Source organism: Acomys russatus, chromosome 8 (genome assembly GCF_903995435.1).
Source record: "Acomys russatus chromosome 8, mAcoRus1.1, whole genome shotgun sequence".
In the NCBI taxonomy this organism is placed as follows: Eukaryota; Metazoa; Chordata; class Mammalia; order Rodentia; family Muridae; genus Acomys; species Acomys russatus.
The window spans coordinates 34,784,094-34,805,009 of NC_067144.1; the positions used below are offsets into that span (position 1 = coordinate 34,784,094).

Sequence of the window (20,916 nt, forward strand, 5' to 3'; positions counted from 1 at the left end):
AGATGTAGTTTAAAGCTAAACAAACAAACCTACATTGAAGGTAAAGTCATCAGTCAGGCCCTCTGGCTTGAATAAAAGCAATTTGATTTTGCTCATGGGGCTGGCAGCCCACAGAAGGCTGATCAGAGATTGGCTCATATGAGCCACACTTGACACAGTTGTACATGGTTCAGGTTGCTAGGTGATTCAATAGAGGAACACAGAGACCTGATTGATGACCACAGTAACTCTTAAGTGACTGAGATATATACACGCATAGGATGAAATCTCCCTGCCACAGCTGCTGCTCGAGCCACAAAAGGTGGACTTGAGGTAAAAGCATGATTCAAAGAAAAGAAAAGAGGCTCTTGCACGATCTAGGACTGCCACGATCATCAGCGATGTCAGATGTCATTTGTTTTCTTAGATTTGGAGGGTCTTTTGTGTTTTCGCAGCTACAACGCCATTTTCAAGAGTGTGTAACTTGCTATGTAAATTCTTTCTGGCCCACAGCCTGGAATGCAAATTCTGTTTCTGAGAATTGCTTTGTTTTCAACAACATTCAAAAGAGCAGGGGGCAGGGGTCCTGGCTGTATGTGGCATGTGAGTTTGTTTTCAGCTTCAGAGAAAGCCTCTGTATTCTAAAGTAGCTTACAAATTTTATTAAATTAAGCCGATTGGATTTTTACTTTTAGATCTCTACACAGCCATTTTTTTAAGGAAAGAAAATTTGGAAAATGTCACAAATGATTCTTCTAAATATAACTTGGAATGTTCTTGACTTGCTTGTGTGCTACTGTGATGTTCGATAATTTCAACACAGTTTATAGAAACTCGAAAATGGAAAATTAATTTACATAATGATCACTGTTGTGAGTTAGTCTACCTACATTCTTGGTGTTTATGATATCAAAGCTGATGGCAATTTTGTTGTTGTTGTCATTCTGCTTTTAGGGGAGAATGCCCTTAGCAAATCTACTGCCCATCCCTCTAATGAAAAGCAAAATAAAAAAAAAAAAAAATAAGAGAAAGGAAGCTAGCCTGGTGGCACTCAGAGGAAGGATAACAGGTCACCAAGAGGAGACCCAACACCCTATGAGCATATATAGGGGGAGGAGGTCCCCCTCAGTCACAGACATAGGGGAGGGGAGGAGGGGGAAGCAGGAGGGAGGGAAGAATGGGAGGATACAAGGGATGAGCTAACAGTTGAGATGTAATATGAATAAATCAATAAAATATTTTTAAAAAAGAAAGGAAGCTAAAAAGCCACGATGGCCAATGGCAAATGCTGGGCACTAGTTCTTCATGCATTCTGTACAAGTAGGGAGGGGTGGGAAACAGCGGGGACTTGGTTTGGTTAACGTATAGTAGAGATGTGTGGATGGCTTCTGGAAAATGCCTTCTAAGCTAAAAGGTAATCACGTGCAACATGTAATACACATTCACAAGGCTCTTCTAGAGAACAAAGGTTTCCTTTGACAGTGTTAGCACTCTGAATCCACATGATGAACCTACTGGGGCTCTGAAGTCTACATAAATACTTAAGGGACAGCCCTACTTAGCTGCATAGGTTATGAAGGAGAAACATGAAAATCCGTGGTTGCTCATTCCCGTTGAAGGCCTCCGGGGTCCGGGGTTTCCTTCTTTACTATTTATTTTCATCATATCTGGAGCTGTCAAGCCATCAGAAACGAGAAGGGCAAATTGGGACTGTAAGAGCTTCTTTCTAATTAATAAAGCCTGGTATTCTGAAACTTTTGAGACCTGCTTTTTTCTCCTAAAGTTTCAAAACATTATCATGCATCTGAGGTGGGACTTCTTATTGAAATCTTAAAAGAACTACTTTAATTATATATCTCAAGTCATTCATTTACATAGCTATTTGCAAAGGAACATTAATTATATATTATCAGGTAAAGTTACTATGTCATAGTAACTATAGTAATTATGTTGAGTCTGTTCTACTAGTTGCTTTTCTTCTAACCCTACTTTATCTTTTTGGTGTATTCCCTCTGTAATCCCATGCACACTCTCAGTGTGCTGAGCTTTATTTATATATTATTAAATATATATTATGCATATAATAGATATTTACTTATATGTTCAGAAAAATTTCGGGAAGTTTTCTGAACTATGTAAACAGACTGAGTCAATAAGCATTGAAGGTCAGAAAGTACAAACTCACACACACACACACACACACACACACACACTCATAAACATGTTACATATGTGTATATACACAAATTAACATCTAAAAATCTCTAGATCATAGAATACCTTCAATTTGTATTTTATTCTTTTTATTTACTAAAATGACAATTTCATACGATTCACTCTAACATGCATACATTAGTATGGCATGCATGATTACATATGTATCCTATATCTATATAAACACTACAATTTTTTTCTTTGAATAAATCATTGGAAGTTAGAGGTCATGTGCTAGTTGTCACTGGTAGTGCTTCCCGTCTCAGGGAAAGTTAACCTGGCAAACAACACACAGTATTGTTCTAGCTTCTCACCGTGCCTGTCCTATTAATGCCAGACGTATCTTCTTTGCTAGCTGTGTGGATAAGCAGGCTAAAGAGCTCTAGAGACCCCCTGTGGAGAGGCATTGCAGAGACCTCAAGCCTCTCCCTGAAGAACACCTTCTAACCCCAGCCACCAACCCTACTTAGCAGGTCTACTGCAGTCTACTTACTGAACACCTTGACCAGCGTAGGGGCCTCGAACACGTTGTCCTCGGTCACTAGCATGCACACAAATCTCTTTTCGTCGCTGATCTTGGCATTGTTGATAGACAAAGTGTAGTTTTCTGAGAGGCTCAGTCTGTCCTTGTACTCGGGGACATCATCGTACTGCACGCTTTTCTTCGTAGAAGATCTGAATGCAATAAATACTGGGGAACCATCGGGCTTCTCCTAAAAATTAAAATAACAACGCATGCTGAAAACAAACATAATTCCTGTGTTTCAGGGTCATGCAGTTCCCTTTGCCATATTATTTTATATGGAATTTTGTTGGCGGTGTTGAACAGAAATGGTTTTTAGGTACCAGCATCATATAAATATAAACCTTTGTTTACAGAAAGAAAAAGTCACACTTCACACGGGTCGAACAAAGCATTTGGTTCTCTCATAGGTTCATAGAAATAGGTGAAAATGACAGGACCAAGCTCTCAAAGTTGGAGCCCATCTTATACCTGTGGGACACCAATGGTTATTTTGAATGAGCATGGCATATTCCTGCTTAATATCCATCTATAAAGTAGATAAAAAACAAAACATAAAGACATGAAAACTAATGTTCGGGGAGAAAAATCACCTAAGTGGTCATACAGTTGGGCCTTAGGAGTCTTATGCAGCTACATTTGAAACATTGATTGCTTTAATCCCCACACTTTAAGTGTTCATATCTCACAACTAGCATTGGTGTGGCTGTCCTTTACACCATGTACTCAGTTTTCATGGAGGAGCAACATTCACCCTGGCAGAACATCCTCTTTATTAAATGAGAACAAGGCTAACCACTGAAACCTAGGGCTTTGCACCTAAGGCTTTAACCTTACTCTAAGCATCTTTCATATGAAAGCATTATCCAAGTACTGTGTAATCTGGCATGGGGAATGGTGCCAAGAACACTGGTCCATGCAGTGCCTTTCGCTTCCGGTCTCATCAAAATTCCCTTCCCTAGGAGGTTAGTTAGTCTGAAGTAGGGCCAATGATCCCCCTTTATTTACTTCACAAGAACTTTGAGAATATAAAGTATAAAAAAGTGTTAAAAGGCAAAGCACATTTTAAGATTCTATAGGTTTAGTTTGATTTGTTTTTAAGTATATATTAGTTGTGATTGCAGAGCTTATGTAGGAATTCAAAGGTTCTAGTTTTTTATGTCTGATCATATGTAGATTTATCAATAATAGTCACCTTAAAATTTTAGTTTTATCCCAATTTTACAGTGCAAATACTTGCCTTGAATTATTCCTTTATTATTAGATATATATTAGCCGAATACCTTAATTTTCCATACTTCTTCTCTTTGCAATAAATAATAATCACTATCATTTGAGTACTTAATTAGATGGTGGTACTTTCCCTGGGTTATCTGTGAAGTGCTTATTGGGTTTAATGTTCATGACAAACTTATAAGTTAGAATTACAGCATTAGTCTCACTTGTAAATCAGCCCATGAAGGTAGCATCTCATAGGATGACTTCCTAGTGCCCCCACTGGTAAGCCTCACCAGGCCTGAGTTATGAGAGCAACATGGCTGCCTTCCAAGTACAATGCAGAGTGACAGTGGTGAGATTCTTCTTCTGTCTCTGTCACCTTAGCAGATGTGAACGAAGAAGCTGAGGGTGGGCTGGGCTTGGGAAGGGTTGACAACTATTGTCTCTATCCCTGGGGAGTCTTCTTATGTTCCCTCATGTTTAATTTTTCCTTACCTCCTGTTTTTCTTCTAGCAGATTACATTAAATTGGAACATGCACAGTGCATCTGCAAAAACACTGACTTGAGAGTCACTCACATGCATCTCATTAATTTATGACTGAAGCTTTCTGCTCAACTAACAATTTGAAAATCGCCATTATTGATCGGCTTCCAGCACTCTTGTGTCAATTCAGTCTGTGTGGAATCTGGTCCCTGTGTTATGCTTACGATATAGAATTATCACACGAGTTTATCTTTCTCTCAGTTGATTTCATTTATTCTGGTAGTAAATTTGCTTCTGTGGATGCACAACATGATAGGCTCTGGGATTTGGAACCTGGAGATTTAGAACAAACTCTTTCCTCAACATCAGTCCTCCACTTTTACAGAGAACTAGAAGGCGTTCAGAATTACCGGGATAGACCTCCTTCTTTTATTTTATGACACTGATGCAGTGTGGATGGGTGTTCGACTGCACACTTGTAGCAGATTTCTTAAAGCTATTCTATCCATCAGGTACTGATAAACATTTTGCTATGAATTAACGGATTAGCCCTCACAACAATACTGTGAGGAAGACATCTCATTTTCATAGTAAGAAAATACGCTCAATTCACCTGTCCATGAAAGACTCTGGACTCTGTTTTCACATTTTAATTTTTTTTAATCACTTATAACAATAAAGAATGGAATGACCTGTTCCTTCTTTTTTTGTTTCAGAACAACAAACCACATTTGTTGTTGTTGTTGTTTTATCTTTCGAGACAGAGTTTCCCTGTGTAGCCTTGCCGTCCTGGACTCACTTTGTAGACCAGGCTGGTCTTGAACTCACAGAGATGATCCTCCTGCCTCTGCCTCCTGAGTGCTGAGATTAAAGGCATGCAGCACCACAACTGTCAACAAACAACACTTAAATTAGCTAGCCTTTTGTGACTAGGTTTTTATGAGGAAGAGTTTTTGTACTATAATTTTACCATGTTGATATTTTATGATAAAAATTAAAATTTAGTCCTGGATTTTGCTTATATGATGTGATTTCAGAACTCACAATATAAAATGCCATTTCAGTTTACACCTTGAGTGCAAGCTTAAGCACTTTTGCCAAAATGTATTTAGTAGAACACTTTTTTTTTTTTTTAGTGGGAGATATATTAAAAAAAAGTTTGTGGTTAAATGAACCTAACAAATTAATCTAACCAAAATCTGATACGATTCACAGTGCATTTAAACATACCTACTGCTGTGAGAAATGTTGTAATAAACAAACAGTTAATAAATCATCTGGTAACCAACAATGTTCCCCTTATGCAAATGTCTGCAAATATTCAGGGGCTAGGAAAACCTGCTATTGTATTCCAGGAAATGTCTACCTACCTGAAGCTTGGCTCATGTCTGTAAGTCTCTTGTGGCCCTGCATTGGGAAGCTGTACCACAAAGACACCTTTTGTTGATCTGCGTTCAGGTGAGGCATTCACCTGTGAAAGTCAACTCAACCTCCACGCCCCACCCTCAAGATCCCCCCTCTGCATTCCCAGGCCCATCTGCACTTTTATACCTGACAAAGTTTGACGAGCTTAAGTATAAGCCATGAATAAAATCAGCAAAGTTAGATGTACCCACTGATCTGTAATATCAACACACAGTTAGAAAAGTCAACAACAGAAAAGATCTGATTGCCAGTCCCCTGTGGAGATCTGGGTTCTCTGGGTCATGATACTTCCTGCCTTTGCAGCAGCTGCATAGCATAGAAACTAGTGAAGAGAAAAATGTTCTCCTCCAAAAAAATCTGTGCTCTGGACTCCCCTGATAGCATCCCAGAACTCTACCTTCCCCACTCTGCCTCCAACGCTTAAGGATGTATGTTTCAGACAAAGATAATCTATAACTTTGAGTTACTGGGTTTATTTAAAAATAACGTTAGTTACACAAACACGAATTTTATTGACACATTCAATACATTACATTTTCCTATATAGGTATGTACAGATGATCATTGCCATTATGTCAGTGTTACCTACTCAAATACGGTCAAAAAAGAAAAAATAAAGGAGGGAATTTTATTTTAAAAACTTGAGGCAGCTCGCCAAGCCCAGGAGGCTCGCACTTACATATTTCCATTTGCCAAACATGAGGTTCTGAGGTACATCCAGTCGGCAAGGCATGGTAATGGTGTCTCCGTATGCTGAGTTGACAGTGTACCATCCAAGGCCTTTGGGGAAAGAGGAACAGAGATTATGAGTATTGTCCTGATGCTATGACAGGGGAACGCGGGAGAATTTACAAGCCAATTATATTCTCGTCTGCACTTACTCGGATTATATTTCACAGAAACATGAGGCTGTACCAAAAATTTATTCAAAGGTCTCAAAATAGCTTGTAATCCATTTTCACTGAACCTATTATCAACTTTACCTCATAGAAAATTAAAGTTATGTGTCAAAAACTAAAAAATAATTTAAATAAGAACAAAATTCAACTTTATCTGCATGGAGAAAATTAATATTCAGTAAATATATCAGTATATGAACTATATCAGAAAGTAGTTATTTTTATAGGCAAAATGCAGAACTAAATTTTAATTTTTTATCATAAAATACTAACATGGTAAAATTACAGTTAAAAAAAAAAACCCTCCTCACAAAGAGCTAGTCACAACAGGCTACCTGAATTAGGGAAGCCATCTAATTTAAATATTGTTTGTTATTCTGAGACAAGAAAAAAGAAAGAAAGAAAGAAAGAAAGAACAGGGAATTTCATTCTTTATTGATAAAAAATTAAAATGTGAAAAAGAATAATTTTTACTAAGAATGTAAAATACCTTTTATATCTGTTCTAGTCATGGAGTTTTGAAAAATCGTAAGGTTTTACAGACTTGGAAAGACAGGTATTTCATGCTCTCCCCTCAAAAGGACAATATGAAAATATAATAGTAATTACAGTAGCCTAGAAGGGGTAAGAAGAAGAAGGACGAGTGGTGGGAGGATAACACCAACCAGCAGACAAGAGGGATAATTTCCAGGCCTGAAGAGCATACCAGGGACACTGTAGTTCACAATAGCCAGCCATGTGTTTTACTAAGACCTGGATGAGCAGAGCTTGCAAACATGAAATGGTTATGACGAAATGGAAATACCCATTACCCTGATTTCATAAGAACATATTATGTACACATATAGATATATCATATTCTACTCTGTAAATACACAAAACTCATACGTGCTAATTATTAAAATTTTTTTTGATATTTGCATTGGCAATAGTAGCAAGGAAACATCTCAGATAGTTCAAATTACAAAGCCTACACGGTTATTTAAAGTTTAAGAAGTTTAGGGGTTAGTACCCATCAAACAAGGCCACAGGTAGGTATAGAGCATGAAGGGGCTATTTTAATCCGCAGTGCAAAAACATAAGCAGATGTTATTTCATCCAGCAGGTGGTGCTAAAGGGCAAAGCTAAGGCAATATGCAACGCAATAAATAAAACCATCTTGGTACTTTGTGAACAGCAGCACTGGTGGCCGCCACCTTCCACTGTTGCCCCTTAATTGCTCAGTATACATACAAGCTTTACACAGGGGTAGAAATCACTAATGTTACTAAGGAAGGTGACAAGATCTCTATCCTAAAATTCAACTGGTGGAGGAGGCTACCTTCTCTTTAAACATGTCTCTGTGAACAAGAGTGTAATGAGCCAATGTGTAGGATAAACTATTTAAGGACTTTTGCCACTGTTAAGACACAGGGTACTAAGCAAGAGCAGCGAGAGTGTATTCTCATTGGGTATTTGATAATGAAAGGATACATACATTTGTTCAGCCTACACTCAGCATCAGTGAAAATAACCTCAAAGCCCTCCCATGGTTTTCTGTTCTCCATGCTAAAATTATTACTCCCTTTGACATTAAACTTTAAGAAATCAGAGGAACATACAAGAATAAATGATTTTTTGGTTGTTTTTCTTTCACGCGTTTTGCAGTGCTAAGGATTAAACCAGGGCCTCAGACATCCTAGGCAAGAATTCTACAAGTCACACCAGCTCTAGTACTGGACTTGGATTTTTAAATTTTTTTATTACTTTTTAAAATTTGGAAATAGATTCCTCTCTCATACAATACATCCCGACTACAGTTTCCTCTCCCTCTACTTCTCCTAGCTGCCTCCACCTCTCTTCTCCCTCCAGATCTATTTCTCCTCTGTTTCCTTTTCAGAAAACAACAGTCCTCCAAAAGACATCAGCCACCACACCAAAACAAGATACAACAAGTCAAGGTAGAGCCCTCATATCATGACAAGGTAATGCAACAGAAGAGAAAGAGTCTCCAGAGCAAGGAAAGGTTCAGAAATACAAGTGTTCCCACTGGTAGGAGTCCCACTAAACCACCAAGCTACCAGCCAAAACATATATGCAGAAGACCTGCCGCAGATCTATTCAGGCCCTGTGATTTCTACTTCCATCTCTGTGAGGCCAAGTGAGCCCTGCTTAGATGATTAGGTGGGCCATGCTCTCCTGGTGTCCTAGGCCTCTATGGCTCCTACATAGTACTGGACTTTTCGTTCTGTGATCCCCAACATGCACACCAACACTGAATTAGCTTTTCTAATTCAGGATACCATTTTTTGGGTATTCGTGGAAGCTTTACCATGTAAACCTTAAGTTGTGGCCAGGCACAGATACCTGTCAATCAAGCCACAAGAAGCTGTGGTTTCATGCTTTTGCTTTTCTCATTGTTTTATAATAAAGCACTTGAGTACATTGGTGAATTGTCATTTCACCATCTTTGCCACAGTTTACCCTTTTAATAGGCTCCAATTCCTATAGAAACACCTTCCTTTTCATATCTGGTACTGACTCCAAGGTGGGTCAAGTATAGCAATTTGCAGAGCTCAGATTCCAATGAGGTGAATCCAACACAAGGTAAAGGGATGTAAACAAAGGCCTTTCTCAGAATGTTGTTCACTGCTCTTCTCAGATACTATTTTTTTTCTCTTTTACCTTTATGCAATGTTAATGTTCTATACATTTGCCAGGTTTTATGACAGGCTTTAAAGCTGCATGAATCTGAAGGATATCTTGTATTATTAACATTATCGGAGCACAATTATGGCAGAGAAAGGACAAGAATTTTTAAACTTTGTATCTCCTATCAATGCCTGACACTTAAGGACTTTAGTCAAATGGCTTATCATTTGAATGTGGTGGCATCTTTTCCATTAATTACCTAACTAATATATTTGAAAATCAGAAAGAACTTATAACAATGAAACTTTGAAATATTCTCCTTGCTCTCTCATATTTTAAAGGCTTTGCATCTTGCATGCATCAAGAACATGGATTTTGTCCTTCTATGTTATTTACTGTTATGAGAAAAACATGAACACACTTCACAGTAGTCTGTGGAAGCCTCTCTTTAGTCTCCAGTATTTCTGCTCTCTGCTTTACAAATGACATCAGAAAATGCTCCCCTTCACCTTGCATGACCACAAAGCAAAGGGTTGCTTTAACTGTTTTGAAAAAGGATGGGTTGGATCTAGTGACAATGCCAATTAAAATCAGGCAGGACAGGACTCTCATGAGAGAACAATTACACAGGAAATTAGACACTTGGCAAGAATAAGGACAGCAGAGAAAGACCAACAGTCACAGACAGCATCTCTGTTCATAGACCCAGAATGGGTGGCATGGAGAGCCATCAAGTGCTTAATTTAGAATCAATTTTCAAGGTGGCTGCAGTCTACAAGTTTCTTCTACTAAGTGCTCTGACTCCCAGGCTCATCTGAGAGAAAGATGAAAGGCTTGCATCTTAGAGACCTAAGGTGTCTAACCCCCTGACAGTAACTGCAAAGGCCATGGTGATTTGGTGATGAATTAGTATCCTAACTCCTGGAGATATCTTCGTCTTTGAGATGAAGGGGAAGCAAGATGCAGAAAAACCTGTCAAGCCGAGTGATTCTGTTTACACCTTTTGTAGAAGAAAAAGCCCTTTAATCTTTAAACTATCAAATCTGAAAATTGAGTTCGGCTTACCAGAATTCTCCTGCAGTCTTCTTCCTGTAACAGCCATTAACTAAATTATTGAATTTTGTGCTCTACAGATTATTGGGAACTATTGAAAATATAAACTGTCTGTCACATATTCCACTAAGAGGCTGAAAATACAATATGAAGCAGTAGACTGCGTTTGTGCATAATATGCTTGTGTGTGGGAGTGCATACTCACTTGTATATGTGTTTGTGCATTCGGGTGCACACGCATGTGAATGGGTGTGTGTATGTGGAGGATGAGAACCCCAAGTGTCTTTCCACAGGTGCCATCCATTGTTTATGAGACGATCTCCCAGTGAAATGGAACTAAACAAGTAGGCTAGACTGGCTGGTCAGGGAGCTCAATTGCTGGTGCTGATATTACAGATTACAAGTACTCATACACACCACATTAGATAGTTTCTTCCTGACTCAGGTTCTCATGCATGCAGGGTAAGCACTTTCCCAACAGATAACCTCCCTGTGGCAGTGTGTGCCTTTCTATTCTGCCAATGTCTTGCCTGCACCTGCAGTGTAACTGGGCTGGAATTGTCTATATAAAATGAGCTCTACTAATTCAAGACACTTGGGTAAATTACAATTGATTGCAAAATGTCCTGACATAAAATAATGTCATTTGTTTGTGCCTGAGAAGCAGGCATAACTAAAGCACTATTCATAAAGTGCTATTAACCAAAACAAAACAAAACAAAATAAAAACAGAACAATAGGTCTGGAAAGAAAACAAAGTGCAATAAACACAGGTTATTTTTTTTTAAAAAATCTCTTGACCAAACTAATCCTGATATATAGAGCCTCAAAAATTAAAGTAAAATGCACACTAATTATAATTATGTGTTCTTTACAGCAAATGAATTAAAGCAGATATCGGAAGAGATATACTGCATTATAGGTCAGGTGAACATTTTTGACTTCCAACAGAAATAATTATGAATATAATGCATTTTATCATTTTGGTGGCAAATTATTTTCTATATATATGAATTCTAAAGGTCAGAGTAATGATTCTCCTTAGATTGTGGATGGACCTCAGACTCCGCTTTCACATTCCAAGAAGGAACAGAATACTATAGAGAGAAGGATGAGAATCAGCCCAGTATACTTTCTCCATGCTATAATTTAGCACAGGTAGCTATTATTTATCGCTCTGATCTTTTAATAGCATCATTGTCCTTAGACGCCCTCGCTGAGCTCTGCAGCTCTGTTGGATGCCATGGAAGGGTTAACCTGAATTATATTGGGTTCAGAGCTTGTGACGTAAGACACAAAGTCTCAGTTTCACTGAAATTTCACACTTATTTGAACAAATAAATTTCTTGGCGAAGTGTTGAGTACAAAGATGTTTGTAGTTGAAAACTATCTTTGTGCTTACTTGATTGATTGTGATATATAACGCTGCGTTTACCGTGTTAATGACAGGATGTGAGAAGCTCCAGACAAAGTGTAAGTATTTTGTAATATAGATTCATGGCCGAATTGGTTACACCTGGCATTTTAGGTTGGATCTTCCCTTGTTGTAAGTGGACTAGACTGTGTATTGTGAGGTGTTTGGAGCACCTGTGACTCTACCCATCTTTCTGCACTATGAAAATTTAAAGCCTACAGAAAGGATGTATCAATTATATGCAAAGTAACCCAAACCGGATGCACTCATACACTTGTTGGGTTAAGCTAAGCTGCAACTGTTGGTTTCTTACTTTCCATGACACTAGTTTTCATTTCATTTTATTTCTTTCTTGAAAGTGTTGGCTAACCCTGTGATTTTATGGCTCAGTCACTGGAAGTTTTCCATCTTAGAATTGCCCTGATAACTTATCACATTAAACTAGAATTTAAGGGCTTTTCCCCTGTCATATATACATGTAAATTATGGTGTGTGTGTGTGTGTGTGTGTGTGTGTGTGTGTGTGTGTGTGTGTAATATAAGGGCAAATTGTTCCAGGTAATTTGCAATTGATGATGAATAAGAGAGGACATCTGATAAAATCTAATGTAATTTTGGCAAGCAGAGGAAATCCACCTCCCTTTTATTCTTTTAACTGACTTGGGTACTTAGAGGTTGATTTGGGTCTTTGAATATCAGGAATCCTTACTTAAAGTTCTCTTTAAGTATTGCCTTTCACAAGTGTCACATCCTATCACTGACATGTAAGTGAATTATACCTGTGAATAAGAAACATAGCAGGTCTTCCTCTCCACTTCCTATAATTAAAAAAGTTTGTCACATTGGATATTTTAGAGCAATGATCAGCCTACTGTGGAATAATACTTAGAAGGAAACGACCATCCCATTAAACTATAAATTAACATTAGTACCCAAGATTGCATTTTAAGATATGTACTCTTCATTTTACTTGCAAAATTGGCATTTTATAACACTCTAAGTAGTTATCATTTTATTAGATTATATGTCAACATAATAATCCTTATAATGTGACAGGTCCACGTAAATGAAGTTCAAAATATCTTACTGGACTTACGCTGCTATGCTGAAATTATTCTTTGGTCTACCTCTACATGTACATCATAAAAAAACATGGACTAGTATGTAATGCTCAGTAATTTGGGAACTCCTTCACTATTGCAGGCAGTAACCCATCACTATCTCCCCTCACCTTTTTTTTTTTTTTTCATTCCTTGGGCCTATCCATTCCGACTGATTTTCCTTGTATAATTTAAGGCCTGTCTATTTATATGTTGAGTCATACACCAAGTATTTATTAAACATCTATTCCAAGCAAAGTGCTAGATGCGCTTTGTGAAGGAAACATATAAATGAAAAGCAGGTAGTGTTTCTTTGGGAGACAGGACTGCGTTAATAGTAGGTGCATAACAACTAAAGCGTGTGCTGCAGGAATGTGCAAAAAGAATCCCAACAATGAGCCTGGGGGGATTGGCTAAAGCTCCTTGGAGGAAATGCCATGCGACTGAAACACTGAAAGAAGGTTTCCATAAAGTGGGAGTTTACAGACTGTCTCTGAGGTGCATGAAGTGGGGACAGCAGGACGTGCTGATAACATGATTTCTTCTCATAGGCAAGTTCAGTTTTTAAGTTAACCTCCAGGAAGAGACCTTTGGTTTTCACAAAGAACTAACTCAGTGCCTAACTCAGGCAGTTTCTCCAGAAGCACAAGTGCACATAGACTTCTCTAATATAATGCAATAAGATACTGGAGATTGAAATTTTCTTCTTGCTTTCATCATCAACATTCACATTAGCATTCTACCCAAAGCAGGTTAAAATTGTAATAATTTTATTTAGAAATTATCCAAAAACATTAGTTTTTAATCATTTTTTTGAGATTACAATATAATTACATAATTCTTCCTTTCCTTATCCTCCCTCAACACCATCCCATATATTCCTCCTTATTCTCTTTCAAATTCATGGCCTCTTTTTTTGTTAACTGTTGTTGCGTGTCTGTGTGTGTGTGTGTGCGTGTGTGTGTGTATATGCACGTGCATATTGGTAAATATAAACTTCCCAGTCTACACAATGGTACTTGTATACATATTTTCAAAGCTGATCATTTGACGTTGGATACCCAAGTGATGTGTTCTTCCCTGGGGAAGTGAAATCCTGCGTCATGGAGGAGAATCTACCACTACCACCTTACTAAACCAGCACACTCCCTAACTATTGTCTCAGTTCTCATCCTTAAACCCTCAGGTAAGTGTAGTCAGCAATGGCCAGAGAGGAACTATTCATTGCAATAGACAGAGGCCATTACACAAAATCACAGCAAGCCAAAATGCAGAGTTGTGGAGCCCAACAGTCGAAATGAACACATCCACAAAACAACTCCTTCACCTAAGGCTCAGGATCACTAAGAAAGAGGGAGTGGAAAGATTAAAAGAGCCAGAGGTTCAGGGAGTGTGTTGTGAGACTACATCTTCTAGGAATTTCAGAAGCTACACCCATGAAGTTTCACCAACATGACTGCCTAAATATTAGCTGAACAAGGACAACAATAGGCAAGCCAAACTCAAAAGAGAACAGATAATTATGCCTCAACCCTATAGACAGAACTATAGGCAACTAAACAATGCTCAGAGAGAGAAACAAACAAACAAACAGACAGACAGACAAAATATAACTTCTGAATAATTCCTGGACTTTCAGTCCGGACATAGATGGGTTTTCTGTACTTGTCAGAATTTCTTAACTCTGGGATCCCTGAATGAGACTTAAGATCTCTGTAAGTCCTCTTAAATAATCTTAAAACATATTTTAGATTGTGGAGTATGAAAATGTATATTTTATAGGAGGAAGATGTAGATAATAAATCAGATGGCTACAGGTAACTCAGGTGAAGAATAAAAACCTGAAGTTTACTCCAAGCTTAACAGAACTTAGAGAAGCACATTTTGCTAGTATCAAGCATAAGAATAACCTTCTACCTAGCACTTCCCTGACTGGAAATTTCCCCTACAACATGTGCACATAGGTACAATTATATACAGCAGCATTACTGCAAATGCTGAATACTGAAAGAACCTAAATGTATGTTAATATCAATATTAGCATCAATATAGACAATTATCTCTATAAATACCTTAGAAATAAATGAGAAAATATACTTTTTTCATTCTATAACTATTTTTATTTAAAAATTTAAAGTACTCCAATTGCCTTGGCAGGTGAGGTGATAGAGATTATATATTTTTAAATTCTTTCTTAAATAAAGGAAGGTAGTGGAGGACTGTTCCCCTTTCTCCACATCCTCACCAGCATGTGCTATCACTTGAGATTTTTTAATTATTATTTTTGTTATGTTTCTGTTTAACATATACATTTATATTATTATATATTAGCAATTCTCATGGGTGTAAGATGGAATCTGAGTATTATTTTGATTTGCATTTCTCTGATAACTAAGGACATTGAGCCTTTCTTTAAGTGTTTCTCTAACATTCGATATTCCTCTGTTGAGAATTCTCTGTGTAATTCTGAGCCCCATATCTTAATTGGGTTATTTGGTTTGGCTAATTTCTTAAGCTCTTCATATATTTTAGATATGAGACCTTTGTCAGATGTAGGGTTAGTGAAGATCTTTTTCCAGCCCATAGGCTGTCACTGTGTTCTGTTGACAGTGTCTCCTACCTTACAGAAGCCTCTCAGCCTCATGAAGTCCCATTTATTAATAGTTGATCTTAGAGCCTGGGCTGTTGATGTTCTGTTCAGAAAGTTGTCTCCTGTGCCAATGAGTTCCAGGCTCTTCCCCATGTTTTCTTCTAACAGATTTAGTGTTTCTGGTTTTTATGTTGTGGTCTTTAATCCACTTGGACTTGAGTTTTGTGCATGGTGATAAATATGGATCTACTTGCCTTTTTCTACATGTAGACATCCAGTAAGACCAGCACCATTTTTTTTGAAAATGCTATCATTTTTCCATTGAACTGGTACAACCACTTTGGAAATCAATTTGGTGCTTTTTCAAAAAACTGGGAATAGAGCTACCTCAAGACCCAGCTATTCCACTCCTTGGAATATACCCAAAAACTGCTCCACCACAAAACAAGGGCATTTGCTCTACTATGCTCATAGCAGCCTTATTTGTAATAGCCAGAATCTGGAAACAATCTAGATGTCCCTCAGTCGAAAAATGGATAAAGAAATTTTATCCATTTACACTATGGAAAACTACTCAGCTATTAAAAATAAGGAAATCCTGAAATCTGCAGGCGAATAGATGGAACTAGAAATGATAACCCTGAGTGAATTAACGCAGACCCAGAAGGCTATACATGGTATATACTCACTTATAATTGTACAGTAGCCCAACAGTCCTCTGAGAGTCTTCATTTAGCAGAGGATTGGAATAAATGTTCGGACTTCCTATTGGTACTCTGGGTGAGAGAGGTATGGGAAAATGGAGAAATGGAAGGACCCAGAGGGTCCCGGAAACCTACAAGAAGACCATCAAGGCTGGTCTGGATCTGGACCCAGGGGCGTCTGCTCAAACTACTGTCCCAACCAAGGACAATGCATGTAGTTAACCTAGACCCTCTATTCAGATCTAGCCAATGGACAGCACATTCTCCACAGTTGTGTGGAGAATGGAAACTGACTCTGACATGAACTATGGTGCCCCCTATTTGACCACTTCCCCTTGATGGGGAGGCCTGTTGACACTCAGAGGAAGGGTAAGCAGCCTACCAAGATGAGACCTAAAGGGCTGCGATCATATGGCAGAGGAGGAGGTCCCCTTCTGTCACAGGCCTAGGGGAGGGGAATAGGGTGAAAAAGGGAGAGAGGGGGGAACGGGAAGATACAGGTGAAGTGATAACAATTGAGATGTAATCTGAATAAATTAGTTAAAGAAAAAAAGAAAGGCAGAAGAAATTTCCATTTTGTTCTTTCTTTAACCTGACAGCTATTTGATGGCAATTCCCAATGATTTATTTTGAATTTTCTGAAGCACCGTTAAGTTTGGAGAAACACAGTGATAAGGTTTAATCTGCCCAGACATTGCTTTGCACATCTACCATCCCAGAACTTGGGAGGTGGAGGTAGGAGGAAACTAGTTACTATGTAAGTTTTGGGATAGCCTGGCTTATAAGAGACCCTATCTCAACCCAATGCCCAAATAATGTACAAGTTGAAGTCCATCTAGGCAACACAGAAAGAAAGTCTGTACCATCAATTAGCCCACATCTTCTCTCTGTGTTGAGTCTTCCAGAGTATCACCTACTGTTTTCTAGAAGGCAGAACCTGGCTCCAGAGTGTGGAGAGAGGAGTACTGTGGTCATTTGAAAAGATTGTTGTGAAATGCTCACATCAAATAAAAGTAATGGACTACAATGCACACACAAGAAAACTAACAGAAGCAAAGTTACTTTGCAATGTTACTACTAATGGATCTAATAGTTTAGTGTTGGTTTTCCCTCCAGAAACTCCATGCATTGTTTTACTCTGAGAAGGAGAATGAGATTCCCACATGCTTGAGCTACAATGGGATCCCTGTGTTACTAGTCACCATTCATTCCGAAAAGATGAGTTTTTGAATAAGCTATAAAATCCATGCCAGTGTAAGAAGGCACAGGTTCTTAGACACGTGACCAGCTTAAACACTTAAAAATGCTTCATGCTATGTTTCTTTCTGGGGAAGAGGTACACAGTGAACCAAAAATCTTAGATTGCATGTATGAAAGTATAGCCACTTAAATTTTATTTGAAAGTGGGTTCTCAGATTGAAAGAAAATAAGCAGGAGAAATGTTTAAGTCGATTTTTTTTGCATATCTTTCACGATAAAAGTAAAAAAATTATGTATGTAATTTAGAAAGTTTTGTGAAGTGATTACAGGCTATTTTTCTATTATCCTACTATCTAGACTGGATGTTAAATCTTTAAGATGCTATGTAAAAATAATTCTCTACTCAGAGACTTGTCCACTATAATGAAAATAATTAGCAAAATATTACCTTTTGTATTTGTCCATTTCCTCAATTCATTTTCTCTTACTAGCTTGTTTTTGTCCAAATACTGGGCATTTTTTCAGCTAGCTTATTTAAAGAAAAAAAAAATGGAAAAAACCAATATTTGAACACTCTTCAGGTTCAGATAATACAGACATTTAGGCCTTTCCTTAGCATGAAGTTCCATGTTTAACTATTTAGGAGTATCATTGCAATGTAAGTTGATAAAAATCTTGTAGGCTTTACCATGTAAGTTGTAGTGAAACTGTGGATAAAGTTGAATTACTTTAGCAAGAAGAAGAAGAAGAAGAATAGTTGTACTGTATTCGTGCACACAGCATCAACAGAAAGGCAGCCCCAGGGCTTCACAAAGGACTTTAAGTGCATCATCTGAAGTAATGGAAACTTCTGGAATTTAGGCAAGTCTGTCTTTAGAAAGAGTTTGCAGCTATTGTGACACAATTAAGTTTTCTGCAAATAATTTAATACCATGACAACAAAGGACGTCTTGATGGAGGAAAAAAAAAAGGTCTCCTTGATAGCTTTGTCCAACTCCCAAACAACAAATTTCTAATAAACTTAATAGTCCCCAAAGTGACTTAGAAAAACATATTCCAAAGGCTTGTAAGCAATAGAATTACCATTGTTTTTACAGACAGCATCCAGTAATGAGAGGTGGTATTGCACTAGCATTTGAAGAAAAGTACCACCCTGCTGGAATAACAGACATAAAGAATTTTATTTTACTATTGAATTAATGTAGTACCAGGGCTGACAAGTGGCTTGATGAGGTTTCAAATGAGCCTAGAAGGTTTCTGCTTCTGGGTTGGTTGAATCATCTTGTTTGCGATACTGGATTTTGCACATTTAACATTAAGTATTTGAGTTGGCTTCAGAAACATCTACATTGGTTGAAATTGCTCTTGTTTTTCTCTCCTGCATCCCAGTTCCCATTACTTACATCTCCCTGGGCTAGAGAGACGTACAGTGAAACATGATAAATCATAAAGTTTAAAAGCTATTTAATAAGTTGATCAACATAGTTGGTGCAGCTTGCTGGCTAATTTCCAAAACTTAGATGTGTATAAACTACATGCTTTTAGTGGACATGTTTCAGGGCATTTTCAATATAAGTAAAAAGTCTTAGGAAGTAAATAATTTTTTTTCTACAACATTTTCCTTATTCCTTGCAAACTAAACTCAAATTATTTCCAGCTTTGAGTGTGAAAGAAAAATGGAAAACTTTGTTCAAGATGCGATTTTTTTTTGAAAAAAAGATTTAAAGCACAGGAAGACAAAATTGTAAATGAAATTTTAGAAATCAGCCTCATGTATTATGAGAATTTATGTGAAGTTTCCTGTCTTAAGAGATCTTGTGTAGCCCCCACGGACTGAATCTATTGTAGCTTTCTTACAACGGCGCTCAATCGGGCAACCCTTGGATGCATGAACTTAGAGATAGAATGCTGACATCTATGAATATTTTAACAATAACTTTTCATATATTCCATTTTCTCCGACACTCATTATTCTTAATTGATGAGTGGGAGGAAAAGTGGGAAAGAACAAGATAATTTAGGAAGGTGATGAGTGGAATAAGAAATATATGACTCTCTATTGAAAGGTAATTTTATCATTTGTAAGGGTGTCAGGAAAGAGAAATGCTCTAAGATGGGTGAAAAACCTGCCCCTGAAGTTGCCTCCAGCTTTAAAACTTTCCCTTATTTTCCAAAGATTTAACTCTTTGAAAACTTCATCTCCTGGCCCCAGAATCCAAGGCTTATTCATAAATCACATGAATCTATTCTATTATCTCAGACTGACTTAATGTCCTCTCCAGGAAAGGATCTTTGGACTACACGTTACTATAGATCAGGCACCAAAGCAAAAGCAAAAAGAGAGAAAGAAGGAAATGTGCAAAAGAAACAGGGAGGGTCTGCAGTCTGTGATTTCAGTCTGAGCATGTGGACAGGGTATGCCCACATTAGCTGGTTTCTGTATGGTTGTGCATACATTATGTGACGTCAGGCTTGGTGTCACATACCCAAATTGAAGCCATGACAATAAAAGGCTCTGTCTTTTCTGTTGTTATTTAGGGTATAATTGTGGGGTACAGCTGATATTAAAATATGCACCTCCAATTTCTACCATCAGGAAGCACTAACTCACCAAGTTGCTATGGCTCCATACAAAACATGTATGTTAACGCCAAGTTTTTAAGCTAGCTCTTCCCAGCAGAGGGTTGAGTGGAACAAGAATACTAAAATGGCAACTTCAGGGGTTAGGAGTTTCTCCTATGTTGGTGACTATCTATGTCAATGCACTATAACATGTTAGGGTGTAGAACACTTTAGAGGACTTTCACTCAGCCTTCTGTCTCTGTTTTTCCACCTAGGGTTATATTTACACCAGTAGTCTGATGATCCCTCTAAGAGCACCATCTCATAGATGTTGTCAATATCTGACATCTGTCACCTCTTGGTAGAAACCATGACAGTGATGATGGTATTGTCTTGCTTAAATTAGTAGGTAGGTAAACAGAGTCTAGACAATTTGTGTATAAAAGGAGTGAGGGTAAAAAGTGAATGAGTAAAGGGCTAGTGTAATTTAAAATAAAACAATACATTCACAAAGTAGTTCAAAATGAATAAAAGATTTAAGTTTAATACCCTAAGAGATAATACCCCCAAAGAAAACAGAGATGAGACCTCCTTGATTTTGGTTTTTGGAAACTGCTTTTGGATTTGACACCACACTCCAGGTAAAGAAGCAGACAGAATTACATCAAACTATAAAGTTTCTACCAAAAATCACACATAGGGGGACAACTTTTGTAATGAAAAATAACTCTAAGACTTTGGAGAATATTTTTAAAATGTTAATTGGACACAAGATTAATATCCAAAATTAAAAAAGATCCCCCACAAAAATCCTAATGAAAAATTCAGAAGGGACTCCTTGTACATAATAGTAGAAACACTAGTAGATAAAAAAAGAGGCAGAGGCTGTAAACAGACATTTTGCCTAAGAAGATTTATAA

General features: G+C 37.7%; 1 protein-coding gene across 1 annotated transcript in view; it reads right to left on the bottom strand.

Annotated features, from left to right (window-relative positions):
- Positions 1–20,916, bottom strand: part of Alcam (activated leukocyte cell adhesion molecule) — a 191,053-nt gene that overhangs the window by 42,189 nt on the left and 127,948 nt on the right. Inside the window, exons 2-3 of the mRNA XM_051150040.1 lie at positions 6,524–6,624; positions 2,687–2,906 (exon numbers count right to left, since the gene is read on the bottom strand). Coding sequence (XP_051005997.1) covers positions 2,687–2,906; positions 6,524–6,624 — 321 coding nt within the window. The remainder of the gene's footprint in view (positions 1–2,686; positions 2,907–6,523; positions 6,625–20,916) is intronic.